Raw genomic sequence first — 24,569 nt, 5'->3', positions numbered from 1 at the left:
GCTTGCGTCGTAAGAACCTGTGAACAATTTCATTGCAATACATAAGAAGAATGCCATTTTCTCATGTCCATGAACATGCCAAAATGTCACTTTTTATTCACTCATCGCACCTATGTCTGCGTACTGCTGTAGTAGTGACAGCAATGGTCCTCCTGAAATGAGTTCATTGTATCGTATCCCGGGGAGGGGGGGGCTTGTGGCTGTCGGGAAAACCAAGGATCAGGCCCGTCTCCAGGATTCATTCTGCTTCTTCCCCTGTTTTTTCACACTCATGTAGAATGTTTTTAACCACTGCATGAATGATAACCCATTATTCTTCCCATTCCCTTTTTGTTGTTTCCAAAAAAACACGACAATCTTATCATATGACTAGCATAAACCCCTAGCATAGCATGTGGCAATCTTTCTACAATCTGGATGGCAACTACCATGTAGGATTGGCGGCAACTAACAACATAATATGGTGGCAACTACCAGCTAAGTTGGGTGGCAACTTTTTTCCTTCGTACTTGCCGGCCGAAAATACTCTGTTTCTGCATTGCTCCTCCCCATACTCAACTTTTTGCTCGATCCTCTTTTTTTCTTCTAAATCTTAGTGTGCCTTAACATACTTTTCGAGCATATTTTGATGGCAACCCCAAACTTACAGCTTAGTACGAACTTCTGATCGCAAGAATTATGCAGATCAAATCTAGGATACAGGATGTCGACTTTGTGGATTTAGAGGGGAGAGGAGAACGGCCGGATTCATGTGTTTTTAGATCCATGTGGCACAAATCTAGGACGTATGTGGTCTGGTTGCCATGACCAAGTGGATCCAATCGCCATCTATGCAGGCAATCTCGAAGTGAAATTAGTAGGGGGGGAGATAGGAGAATGACCTGATCCAGGATGTTTCTCACCTTTGTTTGAGTTCGTTGCTGTGTTTTTCAGGGCGCTAGTGATTGCCATGGCAAATATTGAAGGAGGAGGAGGGAGGTAGGGGAAGATTTGTCGATCCAGAGGTTGGAGATGACTGACGGTGGTTACTCTGGCGTGCGAGTGGGGAGGGAAGACGCCTGAGGGGTGGATTTGGTCGTGCGGGTCGCGGGGTGGCTCGCCCGGACGTGTGGGCGATCATGGTGCACACCGGACATGCGGGTTGCAACGGGGGACGCCCGGACGTGCTCGTGCGGGCGGCCTGCATCAATGCCATACGGGACGTGCGACAGATACCCTCTAGATGCCAGCGTTATCAGCGTCTTAATTTATTTAGCCAATGATGTTGGCCAAACAATTCGGAGACGCCATACTTTTTGGGTCCCGATAACTGCCACACGTGTGGTGTATCAGGTGGTTGTGTCACACGACTCGTGTGGCATGGATAGGAACCCGCCCGCACGACCGCGTCCGGGCGCGCAAAGCCACAGCCTGCATGTCTGGTGTGTGGCAAACCCGCCCACACGTCCGGGCCAGACGACCACGCTGCCCGCACAACCCAGCCGTCCCGGCCTCCTTTCGATCCCCTGTCCGCCATCGTCTCCCACCTCTCGATCCCCTACCTCCATCGCCGGCCTTCTCTGGTTGCCATGGCAACCAGAGCAGATCCGTAGGGCCTTCCCACCGCTAACCACACCCCCCTCCCCCACCCCCACCCCCCCACTCCAACCCCGCCCTCCAAAGACAACCAGCTAAAAGCAGGTGAATCTCCGATCTCCTACTGCTTCTCATCCTTCTTCTGGGCAGAAAATTGCAAATTTACCAACGAAGGTGGCGACTGGATCCACGCTATCGGGGCAAAACACTACATGGTTTTGTGTGTCTTCTCATTTGCCAAGCAGCATACACAGATCTGCCATGTACTACGCTAGAGTTAAGCTTAAGTTCTCAGTTTGCTTGGTGCGAGTAGTTGGTAATGAATGGATGCGTAGGAATCCCTAAAAAAGGGAGAGAAATGATAAATTTGGAATAAAGGGGGGTAGGAAAATTAGTTGCCACTTGTGTCTAACGTCAGTTGCCACCTATCGTTGCTGTTAACTGCCACCATGTTAACCTGTTGCTTGCCATCCTATTGTGGTGGTTGTTGCCATCGAATCGAAAGGATAGCTGGCACCCAGATTTTAGAAAAGAGATTGGATGTGCATGTCCTACTTGCCATGATGTGTTGGTTGCCTACGCATGAAAATGTGATAAGACTGCCGTGTTATCTTGTACGTGCAAGCAGTAGAAGAATACATTTTTTGCGGATTGTTGATGCGTTCTTGTTCATGCAGTGATTGAGAACACATTGGTAGAAATGAAACGCGGAAAGAATGAATCACGAAGATGGCGCTGATCCTTGGGTTTCTCAAAGGCCAAAAACGCCCCCTTGGGATGCAGCAGAGTACAGTCAACTCATTTCTGCAGGGCCGTTGCTGCCACTACTAGAGCAGTACACAGGCATTTGGTATGATGCATGATAACAAAGAAAAGAACATTTGCCATGTTCGCGATGATGAAGATGACATTCTACTTATGTCCTACACTGTCATTTTTCGCAGGTTATTATGACCAAAACACACTCAGGGGGGCACCATGGCAAGTTCAGTCACAGGGCGCTAACACTGACAAATGTACGGGCAGCCAACTTCAACTAGCTAATGTGGCAAATAAAGGTAACACATGCGAAAATGAAACATACTGGTGTGGACATGAAAAATAAACTTGCAAAGGATGGCAAAAGACTCACGAGTTATGTCGAAAAAAATGCAGAACCTTCATGCAGCACGTGGCATCAGGCGGCACCCATGTACGTGCCATCAACGTCATACACAGGTGAGTCCATAAAAAGTGAAGTTGCAGACGGTGAATTAGCATAAGGAGCATAGTTGACAACTGCAGTTGCCATGACTGAACAACTGCAGTTGCCATCCCTGGACAACTGCAGTTGCCATGTCTGGACAGCTGCAGTTGCCATGCCAGGACAAACTGCAGTTGCCATGTATGATAAATAATGTGATTGCAATGTACAAACAACCGTGGATGGCAAGTGTGAACAAATCTATGTGGCATTGTTGGACCACTGCATGTTCCATGTTGAAGAAACTACAGTTTCCATGCATTGACCAACTACTACCATGATTACAGGTTATTATGGTGGTGCTACCTCGGCAAACGTCTCATGGCAAGCTTCACAGATTGCAGACAAAGCACGTCAATTTGGTGTGACAGACCACACAAGATGGGCACATGCGGCACAACAAGGTAAGGAAATTTGAACCACAAAAACAACACTGCATTTGTTTTTGTGGGAATAGCATGTGAGGAAAAGAAGATTTGTAGCAGTGATGGTGGAAAAAATCAAACAGAAAACGCTAACAAGTGGTCGTGTGCAATGACTCATATATTGTCTTCGGGATTTGCCAATTGCTAAAAGCATGTGTGCAGCACTAATGATTGATCGCATTTGCCTAGTGAGCTCAAGCCTAGAATACAAAGTTTTGATGCTAGAATATACTGGTTGCCATGTATTGGCAACAGTATTTGCCATGTATGTAGGACTGCAGCTGCCATTGATATAGAATCCAAGTTTTGGTACTGAAAGGAGCTGGTTGCCATGCATTGGCAACAGTAGTTGCCATGTTTGTTGGACTGTAGCTGCCATGACTGGAGAACTACAGTTGCCATGCATGTCCACATGCAGACTCACGGCTTGCTGTTTGAATGATGTCATACCAAATCACTTGCAGTTTATGTACTCCGTTACGATAAACATGTCATTCAAGCAAAATCTTACGCTCGTACCTGTTTTTTTATTATAGGGCCTTCAACTACAATCAACAGCGGCGCGGGGACATCTACTGCGGGGAGCTCTGAGCGCACGGAAGACGCGTTCCACCAGCCAGCCAACAATCATGCTGCAAAAAATGCCGAGTCAGAGTCGGAAATGGCAATCATTCCAGCAATGCCGACAAGCACACCTTTGAACACAAGCACTGGCAACACTCAAGTAGATGAAACTGCCGCCGATACTGAAGTGAATTATGAAATTGATGACGAAGCACAAGGGGATGAAGATGGTGGGCAATCAGAGATCATGGTACCTCAGCCACCTTACGTTGGGCAGAGATTTGAATCGTTCGCAGAGGCAAAGGAATTCTACCAGACATATGCAAAGTTCCATGGATTTGCGGTCAACACCGAATACCATAGGAAAATTAAGAAAACTAACGAGTACAGCAGAGGTGAGATGAGGTGCCACAAGGCACGAAGGAACAAGAAGGGGAAAGGTGTTGCGCCTGTCGTTCCGGAACGAAAGAGAGGTATCATTCTCAAGACGGAATGCCCTGTCCGGTGTAAGCTAAACGTAGATGGAGCACAGTGGGTGGTCACTGAATATTTTGACGAGCACAACCACAAACTCATAAAGAAGTTCGACCTGGTAAAATTTCTGACTGCCCACAGAGGATTCACCCCCCTTGAGAAGAAATTCATAAAGTTGCTACATGATTGTAACGTCGGTCCATCAAGAATGGTCCAGATACTATCACTCATCCACAGCAAAAAAGGGACTTTGAGTAGCATGCCCTACATACCAGCTGACGTCACAAACTTAAAGGCAAAGTACCGTAGAGAGAGCAAGTTGGCTGACATAGAGGCCACAATGGCCTACTTCGATGAGAAAGCGAAGGAAGATCCAGATTTCTTCTACAGGATAAGATTGGGCGATGAGGACCGTGTCAGGAACATGTATTGGGTGGATGGTGCTGCAAGAAGAGCCTACAAACATTTCCGAGATTGCATTTCATTCGACGCGACATATCTCACTAATATGTACAAGATGCCATGCGCTCCATTCATAGGAATAAATAACCACAATCAGTCGTTGCAGTTCGGATGCGGGCTCGTTCGGAACGAAGACACGGATGGGTACATTTGGCTGTTCAAGACCTTCTTGGAGTGCATGGGTGGACTTGCTCTGATGAACATAATAACATACCAGGATTTTAGCATGCGTGCAGGCATAGAGGAGGTCTTTCCGTTGGCAGTGCACAGGCACTGCAGGTGGCACATTATAAAGAAGGCTGAGGAGACACTAGGACCGTTCTTTGCTGACCGTCCAGACCTGCACAAGGCATTCGAGCTGTGCGTGGACCACAGCTTGACGGTGGAGGAGTTTGAAAGGAGCTGGATGGCTATGATTGAAACATATCAAGTCCAAGACCACGAGACGCTTGCTAGCTTGTGGGAGAAGCGAACGTACTGGGTGCCGGCCTACTTCATGTAGTGCTTCTTCCCGTTTCTGCAGACTACACAGCGCAGTGAGGGGTTCAATGCTGTTTTGAAGCGGTACGTGAGCCCTGGCAACTCATTACTACAGTTTGCCAAGCAGTACACCACTTTGCAACAAAAAATACTGGGATCCGAGCTACTGCAAGAAGCAAACACCGCGCTCAAGCAGCCAAAATTGCTAACGTATTTACCAATGGAGAGGCAGATGAGCAAGATATACACCAACACGATTTTTAACAAGTAAGTCAGTTGTGTTACAATCTTATTTGCACAAATCATGAAGGTACCAGGTGCCATGTAGAATGCAATGCAGTTGAAATGCTTATTGTGTTGAAAAGTAGCCATTAGGTAGAGAGTAAACATGATATGTAGTTGCCGTGCTTAATGAACTACAGTTTGCCATGCTTAATGAACTGCAGTTTGCCACGTTCACTCAACTGCAGTTACCATGTTTGCGTAACTGCAGTTGCCATGTTTGATGAACTGCAGTTGCCATGTTTAATGAACTGGAGTTGCCATATTTAATGAAATGTAAATTCCAATGGCCATGATGGTATGGAATGCAAATGCCAAATTGAAGTTGTTATGTAGTTGCCATGTTTAAATGAAATGCAGTTGCCATGTTTAATGAACTGCAGTTGCCATGTTTACTCAACTGCAGTTGCCATGTTTAATGAACTGTAGTTGCCATGTTTGAACGAATTGTAATTCCATTGGCCACAACAAACAAAAAGGTGCTACAAAAAACTTCACACAAGAGTTTAACAAAAACCACACAAAACTTGCAGATTCCAGGAAGAAATAAAGCGTGCCAGCATGTACACGGCTTTCCAGGTGGACGAACATACGTTCAAGGTGTGTTCTATCATGGGCATGTCGGATTCAGAACCTGAAGACCCAGACAAGGGAAGGAACTACTTTGTGAAGGCATCGATAAGCGAAGGCGAATACTACTGCCAATGCTGCAAATTCGAACGGGACGGGATTGTGTGCTATCACATTCTAAAAGTAATGGACTTGAACGTGGTGACACGAATGCCCCGCCATTTCATAAGGCGGCGATGGACTTGGGACGCTGACGCCGCATTGGCGCCGCAAACATCAAACGCAGTTTTGGCCGTGCATGACGAGAGACCAGAGTCAACCATGGAAGCCGTGAGGCACGTTGTGTTGACAAAGAACTATGCTGAACTAATTGATGAAGCGTGCAAGAGTGATGAGACAACAAAGGTCGCAGAAAAACACAGGAAGGCCCTCAAAAGAGAGCTTGATGAGATCAAGAAGAGGAAAGCTGAGGAAGCCTTACACAGGTTCCCCCGCACATCAAGTGTACCTTCGTCCACAGGGCCATCATCTGAAAACTCGGAGGTAGGATCTGGAACAGCAAGCACACAAACACAGGTTAGGAACCCGCCCCGTTCCATCACAAAAGGGCGTCCAAAAGAGATAAGATACAAATCGGGATTGGAGATTCAAGCAAAACATAAGAAACCAAAGAAAGGGACGGGCAATCCGTAAACAACATTGGAGCACTTTAACTTGGTCCATGGTGACATTTTTTTGTAATCTAGATGTTCTAAATTTTGTAAAAACTGGAGAATGACTCTTCAGGTGCATCAGAATCTGAAGTAAAAATGCCATGAAGGAATAGCTGCAGTTGCCACGTGTATGGCACTGAATTTGCCATGTTACTTGAACTGAATCTGCCATGCAATTTCTACTGAATCTGCCATACCATTTCTACTGAATCTGCCATGCCATTTCTACTGAATTTGCCATGTTATTTTTACTGAATTTGCCATCTTATTTTTTACTGAATCTGCCATGTTAGTTGTACTGAACATGCCATGTTAGTTGTACTGAATCTTCACTGCATAGATTTCCATGTTCAGTCAGCGCATTTTAGTCACACATATTGTATTCTGGTGCAAACTATGGGAAACAAGCTGAAACGGTCTCGTGCAGCAACCGCACAGGTTACTGCTCCGTGATCAAACTACCATGCTAGCCGGTACAGTTAGCAGTGCAAAAAAACGAAAAAGCCAAACAAGAAAGAACGATAACTTTCACTAACCATGACTGATCTACTACATTTGCCATGGTTTCAGACATCAAGGACGCATTCAAAACACCATGCTGGTACTACCAACCCACAAGCACATAATAATACTGAAAACACATAAACGTATCTGCTGTCAAACCTAAGTAGGTTCACATCCACACATATATTACAAACTATTCAAATGTCAATCACACGCCACCACTGTATACTAGGCTACGGGGAGATGCAGTCATAGCATATTACACGGACATAGTTTTGAAAAGATAAGGTAATACCTTACATTCCTCGGCAACAGAATGTAAGGTAGGCGTTCGGTCAGGAGCACCACGTGATCACTTGTACTTCTTGGTGGCTTTCTTCACAGCTTCCTCTATGAACTCACGTGCGTTGGACCGCGTGTTGAAATCTTCATTCATCAACCAGTTCCATGTGTAAATTTTGCGGAGCTCGACGACCATTCCAGCTGTGACGACAGGAACCCGTCGACCTTCCCACTTTGCAAGGTATTCCAACATGTGGAAGCCGCAGTCGTGCCTAAACAAGAAAAGAGTCAGGTTAACTCACAAGAACATATAGAAAAAAATCATAACTTCAATTCAGAGGTGACAAAAAAGAGAGGGTGAGCATTGGTTTGGAGGACACATGAGGAAAAGATGGGAAAATACCGGTTTCCTTGCTTCATAGTCGCCACGTACTCAATTGGAAAATGTCTGATCTGGACCTTTGAGTTTTCATAGTGACGGTTCCATGTCTCTTTGAGGTTGTTGATGAAGTATTCACCATGCGTAGTAAGGTCTGCATCAGCTTCTGAACGCATTGAATCAAGCACCTCAAAACGTTGGTTCTTCAGGTCAAGGCAGATCGCATAGTGGTGACCACACTTGTCGTGTGGGTCGTGTGGTGCAAGCTCCTGGAACATGGGGAACAAGACCTACAAACAAAAATGAAGGAAAGAAAAGAAGCAGAGCTCACATTAAGAACAGAAATGATGAAGTTGGGAAAATGACATGTAAAGATATCACCGGTTACACTAACAGGCACATGAGTGACTACGAAAGCATCAAGGGTCCAAGAAAAGTGGACCAACATATAATGTTTAGTTGTAGTGGGTAATTAAAAGAAGTTGCCGTCCATGTATGAACAAAGTTGCCATGTATTTTAGTTTGAAGTTGCCACATAGGTTGTCTTAGGAAAGCAAATCAGAAGTCATTTTACATGGCAGCTGTTGCCACATGAAACAGCTGTCACAAAACAGGGTGTAGCCCACATCTAAAGCATAGCTACTGGCAAAAAAATAACATGGGAGGAAAAAAATGTGCAAAAAAGGAAGGAGTACTCACACATTTCTTCATTGTGAGCTTGAAATCACCATGCGCAGCAAAATGCTTCCTCAGGATTTTGTGGTGGAAGTCACCATCCCATATTTTGCACGTCACAATGTACTGCATGATTGTTTTGTCGGGAGACATATCCATGTGCCTGTTGATGAAGTCAATCCCACATGCAACTACATTCTTCGACATTTTACCGAGTGGCCTCACAGACTCGGCAAGATCACCCAGGTCGACGTACGTCGCATCACATTGTATGATCTTGGTTCTGTCCAAACATGAGCTGTATGAAAATGATATAACATGAAAGAATCATGTCTACTAAGTGAAAAAAAGAAATAAAACGTAAACGGAGCATATCTAGAAATATCAAAAAGGATGAATAGTAAAAAAGAGCAAAGCAAATGAGAGGTTTATGTGGGTGTGGTCATTACGCTTTCAGCTCCTTCATGTGATTGCTGTTGGACCTCGCATTTCCAAAGCGCTTGACAATATCATGCAGCTGGTTCTGATCCTTTGTGGCCTTGACTTCCGGCTCATAATCATCCGCGGGTGGCGCGTGAACTACCCTACACTGCCTCACAGAACCAGGGGTGGTGCTTCTAATGGTATCCTTAGATACCGACTCAGCAGGCGCGTTGGAACTTGATTGGCCCTGACCTCGTGAGGACCTCCTCTGCAATGCTGCCTCCTCAATCCTGCGGTAAGCTTCATCAAGTGACGGCGTAATCTCCTCAGGGGTGGCTGCAAGGATCAAAAAAGTGGGTTAGGATACCTGGAAAACAAAACAAATTTAGTGTGAAAGAAAGGTTGCAGAATATGAAATGTAGGCACAGAAAGTAGGGAGTTGCCATGTGCAGGCAACTCCAGTTGCCATGTGTAATGCATTGTAGTTGCCATGTGACAACAACTACAGTTGCCATGATCTATCAACTGCAGTTGCCATGTGCTTGCAGAATGGAAAATGCAGCATGGCGACAGAAAAATGTAGGTGACAGCATGCAAGCAAATCTAGTTGCCATGTCCATCAGATAACATTTGCCATCACAAAAGTTAGAACCCGAAAAAAATGCTTGGGACAAAAGTCATACTAAAAAGATGTATACACGAATATGATAAACGCATAAGAAATGTACCTTGCACAACCGGCTCTGCGAACTTCACAGCCTTCTTGCCCTCGACCATTGGCTACACCATCATTGGGGCCATGCCTGCCGGGAAAGCAAAGGCAACTGGTGAAGGATCTTGCACCACTGGTTCATCTTGACTGCGATCGATGCCAAGTCTACAGCTCGGTGGGGTGAAGGCCATTGGGTGCCTCTCCTGCCTACTGGCCGGACCGCGAACAACTTGCTGGGCAGAATCCAAGGGTGAAAGATCAACAAACATTTCTGCATCGGCCGCTGCAGAATCATCGGGCTTATTCGTAGGGCGGGGCGTGCTGTCAGCGGTATCAGTCGCAGCTTTCTTGACAATCTTCTTGTTTGGGCTGTAGGGGACACCGATGTTGACTGGGAGCTTAGAAGTGCGCAGATTTAAGCTGGGGTTATCCACTGCGGGTAAAGACGCAGTCTGCTCTGCACGTTCACCTCCGTCAGTCATGCCCGGCTTGCCACCTGGGTCTGTTGTACTCCGGTCTTCCGTTCTCTCCATAACATTGCTTCTGGCAGGTGGTGGGAATAGTGTGGACGCAGGCACATAACCGGAGTCATCTCTGCTGCTCCTAGCTACAGCCGGCGTGTTGGGTATGTCTGCAGATTGCTTGCGGGGGCTACGACGCCTAGGTGGAAGACCAGCTCGCGCAACGGTCACCTTGGCAACCTCTGGAGCACCAGAAGCTGGAGCTGTTGTGCCAAGAGTCTCACCTATGGATGGCATATCATTGTGAACTGTCGCCTCAGCCCCTTCTTTCGTGGACGAAGAAGTGCCACCACCCACGCACTTGGAATCCGTGTCAGATGAGCGGGAATCTTCCTTGCTTAGGTTGATCTCGGGGGCGTCCACTTCAACACTTGCTGATCGGGTGGCATGGCTCACAACAGCATCCTTCATTGCTAGCAGAGTGGGCAATATTTCAGCAGTCCTGGCAGATACCGACTCGTCACTCCCAGATGTACGGATGCCTACTGTCGTAGCCTGCACATCTGCAACCGGGGGAGATGCTCAGCCGCTTGCATCAGAGCTAGTGGGAACAGTGGACGCTGCAGCAACAGGTTTGTCCACTGGCGCCTCATGAACGTCTGAGGTGCCACCTGTCGACAGCTTTGAGTGTATGCGTTCGAGTGGGTCTCTGGGGTTCTGCTTCGTCACGCGTGTGGTAGTCTTCTTCACCCTGAAAAAAACACACGAACATTGTTAGATGAACAGATGATAGTTTCCATGTAGGTAGAATAAGAGTTGCCATGTGGACCAGTTAGCAGTTTCCATGCGTAACAAGCAGCAGTTGCCATGGTAGACATCTTAAAAAATGTAAGAAATGTGTGATGTGCCAGGAATGCCATTTCAAAACTAGGTGTGGATGAGTGCACAAACAAATGGAAAAGCTGGTAGTTGCCATGTAGGTGGAATAAGAGTTGCCATCTTGACTAGTTAGCAGTTGCTATGCAAAACAAGCAGGAGTTGCCATGTAGTAAAAAGAAATAGAGCATGGGAGAAACAGCAGTTGCAAATGTGGGACTCATGGTAGAAGCCCATGTAGCAAGCTGAACAACTGCATTGAAAAGCAAAAATATAGCAATATGGCGATGAAAAAGAACAGGGATAACCTACTTCTTGACTGTCTTCCTCAAATCTGGCAACACGGCAGGATCACCGGTGTTGGACGTCGACGTACGAGGAGATGACCTAGTGGAAGGCGTGTCACCAGCAATAGGGGCACCCTTGTTCAATCGAGCAGAAACACGGGTGGGCGTTGGTGCTTGTTTCTTCGTAACTGCTCGTCCACCAGCTGTCGCCTCACTGCACATATAAGAAACAGGCAAAAAAGGTGCCAAGTGTCAGACACGAAAATCGTTGCCACGCTTAGCAAAAACAAATTGAAAAAGGGGTCAGTCTGTTTGAAAGGAGAGACAAAACAAAACACTAAAATAGAAGTCGAACCTCCTCCTAGCAGCTAAGGGGTCGGTCCTAGGTCTCTTGACAGGAGAGCCCTGCCCAACATCCTCTGGATCCCTCCCCCTCTTTGAGGGCGACATCCCCTTGCCTCTCGCAACTGTATGTTCTTTGACTTTCTCCGGTGAGGGGACATCTGGTGCACCCTTGCCCTTCTTACCACCTGCACGAACTTCAACATGTTCATCATCGTCGGTGTCATGATGCACGTTCTCCATGTCATCGTCATCGTCCTTGTCGAGAGCAGCATCTCCATCTAGTTCATCTTGTGTGTCCGGAAGCTCCTGCGAGCTGTTGTAGTTGTACCGACCACGACAACCAGTTGGCCGATGTGTCCGTTCTGCAACAAAAGGAGTGAAATGCCTCGCAACCGCGTCGCTGTCAGAGCCATTAAGGGACATCCAACCCTCAACCAACTTCCCGAGCAAGCTGGTCATTCCGGATGCAAACTGCCCAATTAGATGCTTAACAGGTGCCCTCGCTTGTGCACGAAACAAGAAGCAACAGTAACCAACCGTAGTAAAGTCACGTGCACAAGATCAAAATAAACCAAACACAACCATAGATATATATATCCTTGATTACCTCAACAGGACAAGACAGAGCTGAGTGCACGTCCATCCACTTTCCAAAGTTTTGAGGCCCACCAAACACGCTGTAGTCTATAGCATGCTTGGCCATCAGCTGGAAAAAACCAAAAAAAAACATCTAGCATGTAAAGAGAAAAAACAATGAACACTAACTAACAGTTCATGTATTGCAAAAATAAAAATAAAAAAGAGGAAGAGGATAGAAGTTTCAAAATGGATGGCAGAGTTGCCATGTGGCGTCAGACATGGATACCATGCGCAGACAGCCATGGCTAACAAGGTAGTCATCTCTTGTTAGCCACAGACGGTTGCCGTATGGGGATTTTTTCATATGTTATGCAACGTCAAAATTAAAAGAATGTCGTGCAAAGAAAGAAGCCAGAACTAACCTGCAGTTTCCCGTATTTCGTATCAGTTATCTTGTCCACGGCAAGCACAACCTTGACAGCATCGTAAGTCCACGCAGAAACAACAAACTTGTGTGGAGGCGGCGGGCCTCCTATCCCAGTAAAGTCCACAGTGGACAGATCAAGACGATCGACGTACATGAGCTGATGTACAACAATTTAAAAAAGAAAAAATATCAGTTGCCATCATGGTATTTTGCAAAAAAGAAGCTAACGTATGTTCCTTCAATCATCAAGTTGGAGGGCATGAAGAAGGAAAGAGTTGCCATGTATTTCTGTTAGTTTCCATCTATATGTGTTGGCAGTTGCCATCTAGTTATGTTGGCAGTTGACATCTAGTTATGTTGGCAGTTGCCATTCTAGTTATGTTGGCAGTTGCCATCTTGTTATGATGGTAGTTGCCACAATGTCACCATCATGGTTGCCATGCATGCTTAAGGAGCTAGGAGTGTTTGCAAAAGAGTAGTACAAAAATACCATTAAATGGAGTCGACAACCCTTCTGGTACATCTTGTTTAAGAATGCATCATGCAGGAAGTCCGCAATGAACTTACACCAATTCATGTTCTTCACTTCTTTCAGTTTTGCCTGCACGACACAAATTTCAAGACAAGAAGTTGCTGCATCAGAAATCAAAATGGGAAAACATCAAAAAACTGGCAATGACTAGCTTACAGATGACATAGGAGTCAAAAGATTGAAGGAAAAAATGAAGGAGTAGAGATACATCATTCACCAGGATGGGGAAGCATTTGTTGCTTGGGCGAAGAGATGTGGTCAGCGCAAAAACAGATGAGATTAGGTACATGAGTAGCTTCATCTTAAAGACTTCGCCATGGGTTTTCATGCCCTCCAACGAATTTGCCAGCACGGTCGTGTTTGGCATGGATGTCATCCCAGGAAACAAATGGGCAAACAACGTTTCCTCAATCGTATTATTGACCTCATACGGGACTTTGATCTCTCCGCAGGGCACACCCAACATGCAGAACACAGATTCCTCGTCTAACGGCAGTCTTCCACGTCCCGGAATCACAAATTCCCTGGAGGCGGGCTCATAAATCTCACCGAGCCAATCGCATACAGGGTTCACTAGATTCTTGCACCGAACATCCATCAGAGCCTGCATCCCCAACTCAGCAGCAGCTCCCTTCTGGTCGTCGGTGAATCCCTCGGTCAATATAGTCAGGCGTTCCTGTGAAGCCCTATTGCGATTACGTTTCTTCTTCTGCAAAACAGAGAAATGATCATTTGTTGCCATGTTTCACTATCATGAAGGTTTAGACCCTATCAGACGATTGCAAACTCAACATGACATTCAAAAACATATGGGGGAAGGGGGCTGGGGGGGTGGACAGTTACCTCATCGCCGTCTGTTGTCCGTCTAGTTGCGCGATTCTGCCGCAGTAACTCCATGAAATCATCATCATCGTCTAGATGATCGCCGCGAGCCATTCTGCTGAGGTAAGAACAAAGAAAAATGTCAGGGTGAAAATGAAAGTATGAAGTAAGCAGTTGCCACCTAACAGAATGTACTTGCCACATGGGCTCAATTGAAAGTGGCAAAAAGTTTAGGCAATATCGTATGAACACCCACACCCCCCTATGATTGTCCAACAATAAATGTGGCAACAAAACACATTGGCTTCATTTGAAAAAAGTACAGATCATAAGGCACTTGAAACAAAATGCTGAAGTTGCCATGTTAGCACAAGATAGTACGAAAAGAAAGGCACAAATCTTCGGCTGCACAAACATATAATGTGGCAACTCACACTTTGTCCTCATACAAAAAATGAGTTGTCATATATTCAAAGGCAAATGTACTAGGTTGAAATTGCCATATGTTAAAATGCAAGACAATTCAGAAATTGTTGAAAACATCTACTGAACAACCTGTAATGTGGCAACTCACACACTGACCTCATATTAAAAATGAGTTGCCATGTAGTACGGCCAAATATGTTCAGATATCACAAGTTTGCATGGCAAAACACAAAATTGAGTATATGGTACAGTGAATTTGCCACATTATCCTACCTACATCATGGCAACAGCCATAGTGTGTTAACAGAAATACTTGCCACATGAAAATCATACTTGTGGCAACTGACACATTTGATCAGGAAATTAGTTGTCCTCCAGTGCACATAGTTGTCATATATTCAAAGGCAAATGTACTGGGTTGAAAATGCCATGGTAAAATACAAGACAATTCAAAAAGTGTGGAAAACATCTACTGAACAACCTGTAATGTGGCAACTCACACACTGACCTCATATTAAAAATGAGTTGCCATGTAGTACGGTCAAATATGTTCAGATATCACAAGTCAGCATGGCAAAAACACAAAATTGAGTCTATTGTACAGTGAATTTGCCATATTATCCTGCCTATATCATGGCAACAGCCTTAGTGTGTTAACAGAAATACTTGCCGCATGGAAATCATAATGTGTGGCAACTTACACATTTGATCAGGAAATTAGTTGCCATCCAGTGCACATCGTTGCTGAAACTGCCATGACTACCTATTTACTACACTTTATCATGCCTACAGCATGGCAACAGCCATAGTGTGTGCACAAAAAAAGTTGCCACATGGAAAACAAATTTGTGGCAACTGACACAGTTGATCAGGGAATTAGTTGCCATCCAGTGCAGATAGTTACTGAAACTATCATGTCTACCTTCATACTGCTTTTTCAAATACAACTACCTAGATCTAGGGTTCATTGGCAACTATCATAACCTGAAATTCGTCAACAAAAAACTTCCTACACTCATCGCAAATAGCATTTCGAGACAAATACATAACTAATGGATAGAAAAACGCCGGCTCAATCCCAAGGCAGAACCAGGATGTGGCTGCAGGCAGGCCGAGCCACACCGGCATGACAGCCGCGGCGGCGGCGGCCAAATTGTGCAATGCCACCGAAAACGACCAGCACAGGACTCCGCCGCCGACAGAAATGCCGGAGCATCGCGAATCTGCCTGAATTTTGATAAATCTCGAGCGGAACATTGACCACAGAGAAGAGGGGAGAAATGCAAGGAAGGAACGTGACCGTGGGAAGGAGCATTACCTTCACTCTGTAGGCACTCCGGCGAATACGCTCCGGTCCGGCGAGTCCCACCGACGGGCGCGAATGCTGCGACTCTTCCGCCTCCGCTGTCGCCTTCTCCTCTCGCCTTCTCTTCCAATCGAATGAACTGCGGGGTGGGTTGGGTGAGTAATGAAGTGGAGAGTAAATGGAACCGTGAGGGGTGGAGGGGCGAAGTGCGCGACGTGGTTGACAGCAACCGCGGTTCGGGCGTGGCGTGCGGGCGCAGACCAGTTCCACCGCACGCCTCCGAGTGGCAACCGTTGACCGCGGGAGGCAACCGGCGTGTGGGCGAACACTCTCACACACCACACACGCGACTTGTCCTACGTGGCACACAAAATCAGTCAAAACGTGCCAAGATTCGTGCAGAAACTGTTAAACGGCGATGAAGGCGTGTGGTTGAGTTGGCTAACGCGCACACATGTGGGCGTTATCTTTTCCGTACGTTGGTTGTGAATTCTCCTCGCACGTCCGAAGGGACCCTTTTCCCCAACCACCCGAAGGGACCCCTTTCCCCAACCACCCGACGACCGGGGCGGCCGCCTCTGACCAGACTCTGATGTCGCCACCCCCAACCCCCGGTGTGAATCCTCCTCTAGCATTGGACTTACCTTCCCTCCCTCAAACCTTCCTACCAGTTCTTCTTCTTCTTCTTCGCCTTCTTCAGTAGAATCATCATCACCACAAGGGTAGGAGGCTCCGTCGCGGCCGGGGTCTGCTGCTGCGGCGAGGGACCATCGTGCACGTGCGTCGGAGTGGAAGGAAAGGGGAGGAGAGGATGGAATTGGGGGAGGAGGTGGCGCGCGCACTGGGCGCGGGCTTCGACCTCACGTCCGACTTCCGCCTGCGCTTCGCGAAGCTCCGGCGGCGGCTCGTGGACCTCAACGAGGCCGGGGCGAGGGACGTCCCCGTCCCGGGCGGGGGCGGCGCGGTGCTGCGCGGGATACCGCGCGACGTCGGCATCGACAAGGGCGACCGCATCCGCTTCCGTTCCGACGTTCTCGAGTTCAACCAGGTGCGCCCCCGCGCATGTCGCCATCCGTCTCTGTTGGCTTTCCTCAGTTCCAGCTTTCTGCATGTTGCCGTGCCGTGCCGTGCATCAGTTAGGGAATTCCGTGGATTAGGCGTTGTGGCCACATGCTTCTTCTCTTCTCGTATTGTTGGATCGTGTGGGTTTTGTCCTCGCGAAATATGCTTTCAACGATCGGAGGTTGACCAATCGTGCCTTTTTCTTTTGACGAACTACGGCGCCCGGCCTGCCTGAACCCTTCATCGTTAGTAAAAGGCCAGGGCTACACATTAGGCGGAAATCAGTGGGCTAGCGCCGTCGGATCTGCCACATGTGGCCGTTTGGATCAGCTGGAGAACATCAAGGCAGCCCCCGCGTCATCGCAACATCCCTGCTGTTGTGATCGCCATCGCAATATCCCCGCTATTGTGGTTGTCACCATCGCAACATCCCCTCTGTTGCGGTCCTTGCTGCCGTTGCCGCACCGTCAACCTGTCGGCTGTCGCAGTGTCGCGGCCGTTGCATTCGGCACTGCGCAGCATTGTCCCTATTGCAGTTATCACAATGTCACCACCGTTGCATTTGCCGCTGCACAGCATCGTCCATGTTGCACTATGCCACCGCAACATCACAGATGTCATGGTTGTCGCCATGCAACTTTGCCGGCGTTGCAGAAGCGTGTCACCATTGCTGAATCATGTGGAGATTTGGACCCTTCGAAGCATGGGGAGCCCGCAGCAGCAGTGCCCCCGGTACCTTGCTGCACCTCGCCGTCACCCCCGCAGCCATGGTGGCTGTCGCCCCTTCACGCAGCAGCGTCGCCTGCGCGCAGTTCGTGGCGAGCCCATGGCGTTGCAGCAGCAAGCCCGTCTGCTTGTCCAGTTCGTTAGGGCCGCAGTGCCATGTCTCAATTGCGAGGAGCAGCGCTGGATGGGGAGGGAGACTGTGAGGGGGATGGGGAAATCGCTCGTTTCGGAAGAGGAAAGGAGATAAGGAAGGAGAGGTACAGGTGCGGGGCCCACATGACGCGTGTTGCACGCGTGAGCCAGCCGACGCGTGAGTGTAAGCAGTCGGCGGATTGTGAGCATTCCCTTAATAAAAAGCACTGTATGTAGCGGGATAAAGATACATCAGGTAAAGAGGAAGGAGAACAGAAAATCTTTGCACAAGATGGTACAACATAATGCTCCAGTCCATAATTATTAAAAATCCTCTCCTTCTCGCAGCGATTAGACCATAGCATCTGTGCATCTCCTAGTCTATGACATGAAGCCCTTCCAATTCTTGGCGAAAGACCATTGCATTTCACCGTTTCCAAATATTTTGAAGGACAACAATGGCGACAGTCAAATGGACCTTGTTTTCGCAGTTGTCGCCCCAAATCTCTTGTATTGTCAGGATCATCTGTACATAAAATTAGGGTTGCCCCTAGAGATTGAAGAAGCTCACATTGTACTAACATATGTGCAGTTGTTTCTGGAGATAGACAAAAAAGGGCAGCAATCCAAATGAGCAATTCCACGTCAAAACCTGCGCTCATTTGTAAATAACCTGTTTTTGAATGCCAGCGAAAGGAATATGGTGCATTTATTAGGTGCATAGTTCTTCCAAACCGCCATGGCCCATGAGTCAATTGGCCTGTTTGCAAAGGCTGCGGCATATGCCAATCTCGTGGAGAGAGGCTTCCCATCTGGTCTTCCTATGCGGGTGTCTTCCACCCGTGAATTCAAGATTATGGTGGCCATCGAGCGCAACAAGGTAAGCCCATCTTGGCAGTGGAGGAGATCTTAGGTTGTAAGCAGAGGATCAACAAAGAGGAGCTGAGCACTCTAGTGACAGAATCATTGAGCCTCTTATAGTGAGAAAACAACATTGAGAAGCGTGGAGTGGGAGTGTCTCCCAAGATCCAAAGGTCAAGCCAGAATGAGGTAGCCCTGCCATTGCCAATTATGACTTTAGTTACCTGGCGAAAGAAGCTCAGACCATGAGAAATATCTTTCCAGACAACAGTGTCTAGGTGATTTGAGTCCCCAAGTTTTCTGGAGTTGGTCCAACTGTTCATAGAAGTGAACCGAACCTCTGAAGTAGAAGAACCAGGCCAGTCAGTTTTAGCAAGTTTTTTAAAGAGGAGGCAAATATTATGAGTATGAAGGAATTTGAACCCTAGACCACCTTTTGCGAACGGACACATCGTGTCCCAAGAAACCTTGCATTGCCCACCATTAACGTGGTCCTGACCTGTCCAGAAAAAGCTTGTCAAAAGCTTGAATAGTGTTGATAGGAAGGAGAAGCGCTGACATCGCATGTGTAGGTACTGCCCTAAGAGCCGCACGCAGAAGAATCACCCTACGATCAATCGAGAGAAGTCTTCTATGCCAACCTGTCAGCCGTTTATCTTCCGTGTAGATCAAAGGGTAGAAGGCCGGGTTTGGAGGTTGACAGAGGCAACCCCAAGTAAGTTTGAGGAAAAGGTGAAACCGAGCCGCCCAAAGTAGACGCCAAAGATATAAACCTGTATAGGAACAAAGCTACTCTTGTCAAAGTTAATATAGAGACCGGTTACTTTGGAGAATGCAAGTAGGATAGATTTGAGGTATCGGACTCCTGGCACGCCTTGACGATAATAAGTGTGTCATCTGCGAATTGAATGACTGGGCATGTGAGAGAATCATCCAGTGGGTGTGAGAGAAGATTATAAGAGCTAGCTTCAAGAGGCACCCTTTGGAGTACGTCGGCGACAATAATAGAAATAAAGGGAGATAGAGGGTCGCCCTGGCGAAGGCCACGACGATACTTGATCCAGGGGCCTGGTTTACCATTAAGTAAAACCACAGATTGACTCGAGGAGTTTAGGTTTGAGTTCCAGCGGCACCAACGCTTCGGGAAACCTTTAGCCTTTAGAACCTCGATCAGAGCATGCCAAGACACCAAATCGACAGCTTTCCGACTATGACATGATTGGATAGTATCCGTGGCATAGATAAATTTTTCCGAAATGCTTCTACCCTTAACAAAAGCCGTTTGGTCTTGGTGGACCTGTTGCATAGTGAACGGTTGAACATGATTAGCTAAGCATTTGGAACCTAGTTTCATAGTTCAATTTTGTGGAGACACCGGCCTGAAGTTGTCAGAGTGAATGGCTCCCTGTTTATTAGGAATAAGAGTTATAAAAGCTTTTAATACGTTTAAGATCTGCCTGGTGTGAAAAGAGGTCGGACATGACATGAAGCTGATCATGTTTGACAAGGTCCCAATTGGATTTGTTGAACGCTGGACCAAACCCATCCAGGCCTGGGCTAGACTTGACGTCCACCGAATCGAGAGAAGAGTTGATTTTGGGTGAAAGGGGTAACAAGGGATTGAGCCTGGGGGTGAGAACCGAATTTCGAAGCAAGGGGGTGAAAGGACATTACCATCAAAGAAAGACAGCTCTAACATTAAAAGAGAAGCGGTTAGACGAACTGGTACCCACTAAGTTTTTGTAAAAAAATGTGAAGGTTAGCTTGCTTGGAGTGAGGGCATGTTATGTTCCTGGTTGCTTCATATTACCATTTTGTTTGTGTCACGAAGATATTTTCTCTGGAACCGCCATAAGTATGCTGCTTAAGCCGTCCAATCAGTCTTAAGAAGTGGCGGAATTTCAGTTTTTTTTGTTCCTTCACCCACATCTTATCTTTCCCACCAACAATGGTTTTACCATCTTGGAATACTTTTATTCGTATGTCTGTTGTGTACAGGTTACCACTGTTTGTCCAGTTGGATCAGTTGGATTTTTATTACCAAGATGGCAGGAGCGTTGCTTTTTCATGAAGGGAAAGAGTTTATATATGCAAGAAATAATCTTGTTTAGAGGGCAGCAGGAGCTCAGATCCCTGCCCACATAGAACTACTTAGTTACTGATTAATACTCCCTCCGTTTGTTTTTTGTTTTGCGCGTAAGATGAAACATGGATACGAAGGAGCGCCGGCAAAGGGTGTTGCTAGATGATTTTGCCCCTGAGCTTACACTGGATGCGCCAATAAATTCACATGATTCCTCGCTCTCCACATTCTCCTCCCACCACGCGCGTGCTCCTGCTGCTTAGGCCCATGCGATCCTCTCAGCCTATTAGGAGCATACATGCATAATCGTGCATCAGATAGGAGCAGTTTGCCCAAAAAATTTCATTCGGAATGGAACTCTGAGGAAGATGTAGAACGCCAATTTTCTATTCCCCACGAAATTGTACTCATGGGAAGAGAAAAAGAGTGCCAACAAACTAAGCATCCGTCTATAAAATCCATTTTCATTACTGGAGCCAAAAAGCAGCTGCCGACTTCTCTACTCTAGCACCAACAAAACTTAACTAGAGTTAATATGCTGTTTATCGAGAAAAATAATGATTCATATGTTGGTGAAGATCTAATTTTCCTTTTTACCCCTGTGGGCAAAAATCTGAAATTCTTGGTTCTCCAACAAATATTTTTTCTTCTTACCCTTTTTGATTTAAACTAGAGCCATATCAGTTATTGATATGCCTTGGACAAAAACTGCAGTGACTTGTATGACCATGATGAATGCAGCTATTGCTCTCTTCTGGAAACTGGATCATTTTGTAGTTAATCACATTCTGGTTTTCTTGACAGATGTCGGAATTACTTAATCAGAAATCCTCAGTCCAAGGGAAAGTTCCTTCAGGCTATTTCAATGCACTTTTTGATTTAATGGGAGCTTGGTTGACAGATGCCAAAGAGATTAAGTATCTTGCTTTTGACGGCTATTTCATTTCGTTGTTCAACTTGAACCTAAAAGCTTCTCCGTTGGTTCTTTGCGATGAGGTCAAAAAGGCTGTTCCATCCAAGTGGGATCCTGTAGCATTATCTTGGTAATAAAACACACTGTTAACTCAGTCCCATAACTCTGTTTTATATTGTCTAATTAACTTAATTTTCCATCAATTAACTATACATATTCATCTCACTGGAAATTCTATGAACCAGATCACCTACTTCACCCATACGATACCTTACATGTACCCAAATAAATATCAAAATAACTTATTTTCCATCAATTAACTAGATATATTCATCTGACTGGAAATTCATGAAAAACATCACCTACCTCACCCAGACGGCACCTTACATGTACCCAAATAAATATCAAACTAGAAAAGATACATGATCTAATTTCTCATCTTTTGATTTTTCTCAGGTTTATCAGAACTTATGGGACACACATAATTGTTGAAATGGCAGTTGGAGGTCAGGATGTCATATGTGTTAAACAAAGTCATTCTTCAACTATTTCATCTGCTGAACTAAAGTTACATCTGGAAGATCTTGGCGATTTTCTATTCTCCGATGGGAAAAATCTCTCCCCCATACATCGTAAGACCAAGGATGGCAAGAGCAAGGTATACATACTCCTACCCTGAGCCGGTGAGCCCATGTTTCTGTATATTGCTTGAAATTTAGCTAACTTGAGTCATATCATTATAGGTGCCTGATGTTTTTGTCAGGATAGTGCAGCAGCCTAATAACCTACATCTTTCCAGTTACTCAGAATCATCAACCAAAGATGTAAGTTTTTCCTACCTTACTGTGCCAATCGGCTCTAAAGTTCTCTGTATGCTTAAACATAGCTTTTTGTCCAAATAGGGCCTGACAATTACATGTTCGAAAAGGGGTGGAGATGTACGTATACCCAGTCACTCCAAGTGGTTACCAACAGTTCCGAAGAATCCTGACGCTATAATGTTCAAATTTGTTCCCATTACCTCTCTTCTTACTGGCATTCCTGGTAGTGGTTACCTCAGCCATGCCATCAATTTATATCTTCGCTGTAAGTCCTGGAGGCATTTTTCTTCTTATACTCTTGTTGCATTTTGCCAAGCAAACTCTCAACAGTGTTAACTTTAATGGATTGTCTAGCTCAAGCATGATATTTGGTTAAGTTAATTCTTATAAAGTTGACTTACCTCTCAGATAAACCCGATCTTGACGACTTACAACATTTCTTGGAGTTTCAAGTGCCTCTGCAATGGGCACCTGTGTTCAATGTGCTTGTCCTTGGGCCCCAGAAGAGAAAAGGCTCTTACCCTTCCTTGCAGTTCAGATTCCTTGGCCCCAAACTTCGAGTTAACACTTCTCAGGTACCAGATTGTTTATTTCCATAGTTGGTTCATTTAGGTAGAGTCTTAATTCCCAGTTATCTGCTGAGAAAGATTAGATTGAAGTACTACTACTACTTTCCAACAAAGCCGAGCTTCCATCTATTAATTAACAATTGTATTTATTGTTCTAGGTATCTAGCGCCCAGAAACCTGTAGTCGGTCTTCGGTTATATCTTGAGGGTAGGAAGTGCAATCAGTTGGCCATCCATGTCCAGCACCTCTCTAGTGTCCCAAGCATGCTTGGAGACTCGATGGCATCTTCGATGTCTGAGTGGCGTGAGTCGGAAGATACAGACCCAGGGTACATTGAGGCTATCCAATGGAATAGTTACTCATGCATTTCTACATCTGTTGTGAAGTACAACCCCGAGTGGAGTAAGAGAGTTTCTGGTGGAGTTTTCATCGTCACTGGTGCCCAGCTCTTCACAAAGGGAACCTGGGCAAGGAAGGTGCTCCATCTGAGGCTCCTCTACACACATATCCCAAAGTGCACCATACATAAATCTGAGTGGACCCGAGCACCAGCAGCATCTCAAAAGGGAAGCTTTTTTACAACAATAAGCACAACTCTAAGCTCTCCTTTCATGCATCGCAACGCACAGCCTGCCCAGAAGCATGAGCCGGCGCAGCTGAACTCAGGTGTTTACCCTGATGGTCCACCTGTTCCGCTTCAGTCGAGGAAGCTCCTGAAGTTTGTTGACATGTCGGAGGTGGTGAAGGGGGCGCATGATGTACCTGGGCATTGGCTGGTGACAGCTGCGAAGCTTGTGAAGGAAGCTGGCAAAATTGGATTGCATGTGAAGTTTGCCCTGCTCAACTATGATGATACAGAACAACCGCATGGAAGTATCATGAGCTACCACTGTAAATAGGACAGGTGATTGTTGATCTTTGTACTCCATGCAGTATCATGAGCCTATCATGGAATCGATGGCAGGATTTTGGAGCAACGTTAGGATAAGAGATTGTTACAGTTTTTTTTTTGGTGGCGTGGGGAAAATGTATAGAGGACACAAACAGTAAACGTAAGAGCCTTGTATTGCAAATTCTCAATTCTTGTAGTCAATAGATTTGTGTAGTTATAGCAGCTAAGATCTCTATTCTTAATGTCTCAGTTGATAGTCTTTGCGGTTAAATTTTGTCCCACCAACACCGGTTTATTTTCGTCCCACCCTCCTCGAAGCAAACCAACAAAAACCACATGCTGCATCTAGGTAGTCCCCTCCCATGCTAGAAAATTGAATGAAAAAAATCTATGAAAAAGAATCCACGAACTGCCCGCACGCACTAGCTAGCGAGGCCTCCAGAGTGCCCTCGAGCAACCACGATTCCCTCACGCACTAGCTAGCGAGGCCTCCAAAGTGCCCTCGAGCAGCCACGATTCCCTCACCCTGGTGTGACGTCCGGGTAATCAAGCTACAGTAACCCTCTGGTAATGATGCCACGTCACCACAATTACTGTTGCTAATCTCGTGCTAGTTTAGAACCGATCCAAATTCAAATTTAAGATCAAGTCGAACGGTTAAAGTTTTCAAAAGTGAAACTAAAATG

General features: G+C 46.2%; 1 protein-coding gene across 1 annotated transcript; it reads left to right on the top strand.

The window, feature by feature from the left end:
* Positions 1–16,379: 16,379 nt before the first annotated feature.
* LOC109761291 (MACPF domain-containing protein At1g14780) lies at positions 16,380–24,105 on the top strand. The gene is made up of 7 exons (XM_020320088.3): positions 16,380–16,872; positions 21,493–21,731; positions 22,058–22,259; positions 22,345–22,425; positions 22,504–22,687; positions 22,831–22,997; positions 23,150–24,105. Exons 1-7 carry the CDS (start codon positions 16,636–16,638, stop codon positions 23,888–23,890), a joined length of 1,851 nt encoding a protein of 616 aa, XP_020175677.1. The 5' UTR covers positions 16,380–16,635; the 3' UTR covers positions 23,891–24,105.
* Positions 24,106–24,569: the final 464 nt, after the last annotated feature.

The sequence above is a fragment of the Aegilops tauschii genome, chromosome 6 (assembly GCF_002575655.3).
Source record: "Aegilops tauschii subsp. strangulata cultivar AL8/78 chromosome 6, Aet v6.0, whole genome shotgun sequence".
Classification (NCBI taxonomy): Eukaryota; Viridiplantae; Streptophyta; class Magnoliopsida; order Poales; family Poaceae; genus Aegilops; species Aegilops tauschii.
This window is presented reverse-complemented; position numbering and strand designations above follow the sequence as displayed.

Bases quoted from the DNA above. Each gene is read 5' to 3' on its own strand.
- LOC109761291 (XM_020320088.3), top strand. From the start codon at position 16,636: ATGGAATTGGGGGAGGAGGTGGCGCGCGCACTGGGCGCGGGCTTCGAC. The intron at 22,260-22,344 runs GTATACATACTC...ATATCATTATAG, and splicing joins CCAAGGATGGCAAGAGCAAG to GTGCCTGATGTTTTTGTCAG. The intron at 22,426-22,503 runs GTAAGTTTTTCC...TTGTCCAAATAG, and splicing joins CAGAATCATCAACCAAAGAT to GGCCTGACAATTACATGTTC.